At 33.0% G+C, this 7,270-nt stretch overlaps 1 protein-coding gene across 1 annotated transcript; it reads right to left on the reverse strand.

Annotated features, from left to right (window-relative positions):
* Positions 1-1,372: 1,372 nt before the first annotated feature.
* LOC120124718 (peroxisome biogenesis protein 3-2-like) lies at positions 1,373-6,847 on the reverse strand. Its single transcript, XM_039143315.1, has 7 exons — positions 6,605-6,847; positions 6,149-6,310; positions 5,862-6,061; positions 5,606-5,736; positions 4,728-4,855; positions 3,224-3,451; positions 1,373-1,947 (listed from the first exon to the last, which is right to left on the reverse strand). Exons 1-7 carry the CDS (start codon positions 6,616-6,618, stop codon positions 1,692-1,694), a joined length of 1,119 nt encoding a protein of 372 aa, XP_038999246.1. The 5' UTR covers positions 6,619-6,847; the 3' UTR covers positions 1,373-1,691.
* Positions 6,848-7,270: the final 423 nt, after the last annotated feature.

The following is a 7,270-nucleotide window of genomic DNA, read 5'->3' on the forward strand; positions in this document are numbered from 1 at the left end:
TCACCAGGTCCATTAACGTGGTCATTTGTTCTTTTGAATCATCTTGGAACTTTTTTGCATGATCAGTCATTTCTTGTTGAATCTTTACAAGTTGCTCTTGGATTCTCTCAATCTTTCCAACTCGTGCTAATATTCCATTAATTGATTTCAATCTTTTAGAGACCTGCCCCAATTCTTGAATGCACTTTCAGAACTCCTGATTTCAGAATCCTTCACTGATTAGTCCCATGTTTTCATGATTTAATGCATGTAAAGTAGTTTAAAATAAAATGCAAATGCATGATGTAAGATGTAAGATGTAAGATGTAAGATTAAAACTATAAATATAACTATGCAAAGATGCAAATGCAAAAAATGAAAATATAAATACAAACGTAAAGATGCGAATGCAAATGCAAAGATGTGAATGTAAAATGAAAATGTAAAAAATGCAGAAATGCAAAAATAAGAATGCAAATGCATGTATGCAAAAAGGTGTTGATATTGACCTGATTCCTTAGAACAACTTTTATACTAAAACGAAATTTTAAACATATTACAGACACATCTGCATTATTTTCTACTTCATGCAAGACTCTTCGTTCCATATTTCTAGCCTTCTATATGAACATCAATCATAAATTACCACCATGGTATGAAAAATGTAATACATAATGAAAATGATAAAAAATGTAATAAAAATCCTAACCTCATGTAATCTAGTTCCATCCTTTATTTGGAGAAATAAATCTTACTACATGATTTCTAGTTCGCATGCATTTATTAGGAAAATAAAGTAAATTAAGACTCAACATGCTTTTCCTTGTGTGTTAACCTTACGAGATTCTCTTGAGTTAGGCTCTGACTAGATTCGAGTTCTAGATTTATTATATGCTAGGTTTGGATCTAAGGTAAAAGGGTTATCGAATTGTCCTTTGTTGGTGCCCCTTGGACTGCCAAATCCTCAATCCTGATCCATTACAGACTTTCGGATTGAATTCAATTCGAAGGAACACACTTCCTTATGTCCATACGAAGGTGAAAACCACACGAGGAAATAGTTTCTCATTCAAGCTAAATAGAGTAAGAGCGGAGTTTTAGCTCATGTCATGAATATACAGTGCACAGTGTGTGAGGAAAAACATAAAAAGAAATAAATAATGTACAATACACAAATTTATTCTTTAAGTCTAAAGACAATTAAATCTGAAAATATTAACAAACATGTTAGTAAAACTATTTAATTGTTAATAAATTCACAAAAAAATGGTGATTACACATGGTAAACAAATGCTGAAAATTATAATGCTTAGTGTTAGTATTCAGAGTCAATTCTCAAACTTAAATTGTACTTTGAACCTCAAAGTTTGATCCGGGGTTAATAGAAGAAATGTGGCAGAAGCAAGCAGCATATCAACGAAATACATGGTACCATGTTGACCTTTGATGACTTGGTCTCACCTATAATTTCAAAGCAGATAACAAATGATAAATGTAAAGCCCCTTGCCCCTTAATCTCAGCCTTCATTTTAGCAACATTTCAAACAAATAACCAACATGATACCCAAAACAATACAAACTAGTGGAATAATCATTAGCTCCTTCAGCAACTTGATTTTGAACCTCAAACCTAGCCCCATTTGGAGAATCTTTGCATCGGTGCAGATGCCCTTTGGTAAATTAAATGTGAATTAAGATTACAAACATGGTCTCTATGAGGCCGACATACTGGAATAGAGGAGTGTGAAGAAGAGCCCTACTTCTGGAACATTTTGTATGATTTTGATAAACTGGTTTTTGCTTGGTTCCTCAACCAAAGACGGACATATCTGTGCTATTCGAGGCAAAAGTCTAGCTAGTGGCATCCCGTTTGTTAGACTGCCTCCTCCAGATTGAAAGCTCTTATCCTCCACCAGGGCTTTCGCTACTGCTTTTAATGATAATTCAACAACATTACCAAATTCAGCACTGCAACACAAGACGAACAGATTTCAAACTTTGACACCACAAAGTTATCAACACGAGATTAACATTTGACTGCACATAAATCGTTCGCAGATAACATCTATAATTAAATTTTTCTTTTTGAGGTCTAAAATCTAAATGTCAACAATTCAATACAGGCAAGAAGGAAAAAATTTATCAGGTTCCACCACAATGAATTCAAAATAAAAGAAGAAATATGGGGTGAAAGAATAGTCATTAAAATTCTCAACTGCCACAAAATGTATGCTTTGCGGCAGGTAGTCTCGTTCAGAGCATTATTCTGAGATAAGAAGGCCTGCCTGACTTAAAAATGATGTGATAATTATGAAATAGTATATTCCAGGAGGTCCAGACAGCAAGACTTGACATGCTCAGGCTGGTTTCTTCTCAATTCAGTTATTAAAAGCCTGTGTTTTATTCGCTAATTAACCTTTCATCTCACCATTAAGGAAACTAAAGTTTTTTATTTTCCTTTTCAGAACATTTCCCTCTCCCTCATGATCCATAATACCTTCCCAAGTACCGAGGGGATTTGGAAGGCATGGTTCCTCTTTGGAGGTTATTTTAATATCTTGGTTTAACTAGGATATAACAATACAAAATCATAAAAAAACAATTATCCCCTACTCTTCCTATATTTTGCATTTCCTTTTTTTTAAGGAATATAAACAAGGTGGAACTTCCTGCTCTTTACTCCTAGTCGGTCATCCCCAAAAAACCCCAAATATGAAGTCTTAGGTTTACAAAGCCCTACCCTGACAAGGCCACCACAAAGAAACCCCAAATATGAAGTCTTAAGTTTACGAAGCCCTACCCCGACAAGGCCACGTACTCTCCTCAAAGTTCCACATTGTAGGTAGCCCTTCATTACATATTCTAGGTTACATAATCAATCATCAATTCATTACCCCAAAAGTGCCCCTAAATTGAAGTATGCACGCCCCAACCCTTTTCCTCCTTCCCTCCTTTTTACCCAAAAAGGTTGAAAATAAAAGGAAACGTAGAAAAGAAAAAATAATGGCAGTAATTTAAGACTTAAGCATCATCATTTTTTATAAATGTTTCCGTCATTTCTTTCGCAAGCAATGCTTTACACTATAATTATTAAATGATAATGGTTGGTGTTAAAGCCTTTGTTGAGACAAAATGGAGCTATGTAATCGACCACACCACCCCTTTGATCACTTCTAAGACTCCTAAAATGCTAAACAGAAAGCACAATAAAACAATATTTTCTAGGCCAATGTACCAATGATACCTTGAAACTACTTCTCGAGTCTCAACCATAAGTTGATCAAATTGTGTAAACTCAAGAGGATTTGTTTCACCACTGCTGGATGTTTTGGCAAGCTTGTGTGATCTTGGGTCCTCGGGCATCATGCAATCCACCCAGTGATGAGGACTTCCCATGCTAAGGAACATGTCAAGTATCTGCATGATAGTTTGATGAAGTATTGCAGTATTGAAGAAATCCCTCAACTGCTCTCTGCAAGAAAGTCGCAAAAATCCGAGCCATGTGAGGAAACTTTAATGTTCACCCAATGCTCTCAATAATCTAAGATAACAGTCATGAAGCATTCTATTATATTGATTTCAGGGAAAAACAAGAAGTTTCATAGTAGTGTCCTCCGAATATTAAGGCAAATAGAACTTGCATGTCATAAAGTTCAGGAGGTTTTCTCAAAGGACTGTTCTTGATGTGTATTTCACTTTCAACTCTTGCCTCCTAATCATTTTGAATTTATTCTCTCAGGGTCTAAATGTCTAGAAGACATCACATTACCCTTTAGTGAAAAGTGTAATAAAGTAAACTCAAACAAGACTACATAATCTAAAGAGTTTTGAACAATATCAGAAATCCCTTTTCAGGAATATTAGGGTTGGATATCGACTTCTGGGAATAGAAGCATCACACACGTCACGATAGTCATTGTCATTACTGTTTTCAGTCCTAAGTGCTTTATACCTCAGAAGTTTTTCTGACACATGACCTACATGTGAATACCTCTTTTAAATAGAACTATACAATGAATACATAGTTTTGTTTTTGTACAAATATTTAAAATTAGTACCATGCCCAAGAAAATAATATATGAAATTAATAACATTCATATTACCGATGTAAAGTTCATGTAAGGTGTAGAAGATAAAAAATGAAATTAAAAAAAAATGAATTCTAAATAACTCAAAATTTGTTCCGTATATATAATATATCACAATAACATAAAGAATAGTACGTTTTACATTAATAAATCTCGTTAATATTTAAATCATAATATCTAAAAATGGCAATTTACAACCATAATAAACAATAATGAAAGTCTTTCAATTGAAGAAGAATTTTTATTTAAATTATAAAATTTAAGCCGGCAATTTAGAAATATAATGACCAATCATATCCGTCAGTTCAAAGGATTTTCGATGTCCATAATTTTATAGGGTATAGATTATACAATACAGTGTAAATCCTATTTGATTAGAAGGAATGTGAATGGATTACCCCACAAACTGGAAGATAAAATTGACAGATCATACCTTATCTGAAGATGGATGATTGAAAATGCTAACCTCAATCAAGCATTAACATAAAAACCAATTTGGGCTGGCTATATAAATAATTTTCCTACATTTTTCTCTTTTATGGCTATGTTCTTTGGTGAAATATTTACATATCTAATCCTTTTCTAGCTTATACTTACAAAAATGCTGATTCAAGAATAATAAACCAAAAGGAAGAGATAAATAATTGGAGAATCACATACGCTTTCAAAACTTCTGTTGCTGCTGTCTGCATACCGCAAATCAATTTTCGCAAGCCATGACTAGCAAGAAAGTCAGCACTTGCCAGAAATTTTTGCTGGTCATCCCTGTCAATTGGATCAGCATCCTCCTGCATGAAAGGCACAAAGACCATCTTCAGAAAATAAGATAATCAAAGACGCCTGAAAGATCATAACTAAGATTTATGGGGCCAACAGATACCAGGTAAATGACAGAAATCGACAATGAGACTATTCAGTGATATTACCTAACAATAAGACGATGGCTTAAACAATACAGAAAAAAATGAAGACTCACAATCACATAGCAAAAGGGGGGGGGGAATTGATGAAGATTAGAGGGTCAAGTCGATTACAACCATAGACGGTTTAATCTACAAAAATCTCACTAAATCTCAGTTAACACATACAATAAGTACTACTTATTTATATGGTCAACATTGTGGCTATAAAACATAGCACCTAGTATGAATTGAAGTCTCATTACTATCTTAATATTTTCACAAACACTTCCAACAGGCTTAGACAAAGGATTATACAAAAAATAAGTTCACATTTTAGTACCCAAATAAACATTCAAATTAGATTGAGTAAAAAATGATTATAAGTACTGAATTCTTAAAAATTTCCTGTATGAGGTCCTCTGTTTCTCAAGCACTTAAGGCAACTAAAACGAAATCATGCGGATATACCAACTAGCATTAAAACTGAGAAATTTAGACTTAATTAACTCAGAGTAATTTCACTATATGAAGAGGCAAAAGCTGTAAGTTGATACGGTTTCGCAAATCAATTGCAGCTAATAATTTATGAATTGAACATACTATCAAGCATTGTGGATAAAAATGTAGTGCTCTTACAAGTAAATGAGAGCTTCCAAGACCACATGCAGTATCGATATATAAATGTTTTCCAAGAATGTTGACTTGAACTCTAATATATAAACTGAGAATTGTTACTGCCCATATTGACACCACCATTCTAGTAAAACCTGGAAAAAAAATCAAATCAACTATCAATTTGAAAGAATATATACATCAGCATGGCTTAAGAACTTGCAATTTATAAAATCCAGAGCAGTAATTGCTAAGAAAACAATAAGCAACATCATCTTACTTAAAATTTTGAGTCTATCCCATAATTCAAGTTTCTCTGAAGAAGACAAACTGTTGGGCTGAACCTTCCCTTTCATCAGTCTATCTGTAAGATGTGAAAGGTTCAAATCTTCATCTATCTGACAACTTAAATAGTGCATTGCATGAGGCAATGTTGCTGTAACAGCAATTCGTTGAATGTTGTCAAAATGGACTTGCATTCTGCCAACGTTACAAAAAATCAGGAAACATAAGAACCAATAGAGCGATTTGTTCCACAAAGATCATAACAGTTTTGATCAATCTTACTGGGCTTTAATGAATTCATCATTTTCCTTCTCTCTTGCAACTTGCCTTTCCAAATCAGTAAGCCTGCGTTTGTGAGCATCATATAGCTTATACAACAAATACCCACTTCCAAAAACACCTGCTGTAACCAAAACCTTCCTCCTATGCCTTCTCCAAAGATCCCTATATCCACACAAACAAATGTACTAATTTACTAATAAATTCATGCTCTAAAATAAATGTAAAAAATATCTAGTAAACCCAATATTAAAAGCTAAAGCAAAGCAAAGTAAAGAGTAGCAATTAAATGAAAACAGCAGAAATTAGCAATCAACACATACTAAGCATAATATTAGCGAATGCACTGACCCAAAAGGAAAAAAAAGGTAATTGAAGCACTAAACAAGCTACGCAGCAGAAAACCCAGAGATATAATAGAATGAAAACAAGCAATTAAAGAGAAAAGGGGAAAATGACCTTAAATAGAGCATATTTTCTGCTACCAGCTATCGAAGCGAACATCCATTTGGAATTAAATAAATATGAAAGGGGGACAACCGAAACAGAAAAAAGAAAAACAAACCCTACACTGAATATCAGATAAACAGCGGTAATCTTTAAAGACGAAAATATAGAAAATCTTCTCGATTATGGGTAACGGGAAAAGGCATGTATGGAGATACCCAATCCCTTGAAACTATAAGAAAAATAAAATACAATTATCGTTAATTCCACGACGAGAGTTTATTAGAGAAGGTGAGGAATTTTATAAACGACGTGCAGCCAAATTGTTTATTATTTTGATTTCTGAAGAAATAAAGGAATTTGGGGTGCCTTTACTTCTCTTTCCAAAAATTTTCTTCATCTTAATGATAACATTAAAGGTAAATAAACGTTTAATATCATTAACTATCATTTTTATTCTATTTTATTTACATAACTATTATTTTTTAAACAGTTATGAATAACATTATGTTTTGATTTTATTTTAATCGTTTGCTGTTAAAAAATTAACAGAACTATTGATATAATATTTTATTTAGATTTTTTCAATTATGATGTGTCATTACTTTACGATGATATATCAATATTACCATTAATTTTTTAACAGTGAGTGATCAAAATGAAAATAAAACATAATTT

The sequence above is a fragment of the Hibiscus syriacus genome, unplaced genomic scaffold, assembly GCF_006381635.1.
Source record: "Hibiscus syriacus cultivar Baekdansim isolate YM2019G1 unplaced genomic scaffold, ASM638163v2 tig00110429_pilon, whole genome shotgun sequence".
NCBI lineage: Eukaryota > Viridiplantae > Streptophyta > Magnoliopsida > Malvales > Malvaceae > Hibiscus > Hibiscus syriacus.

Excerpts from the sequence above, each read along its gene's own strand:
- LOC120124718 (XM_039143315.1), bottom strand. Across the intron at positions 6,062-6,148 it reads GATGAATTCATTAAAGCCCA|AATGCAAGTCCATTTTGACA; the intron begins GTAAGATTGATC and ends TAACGTTGGCAG. Across the intron at positions 3,452-4,727 it reads GCAACAGAAGTTTTGAAAGC|AGAGCAGTTGAGGGATTTCT; the intron begins GTATGTGATTCT and ends ACTTTCTTGCAG.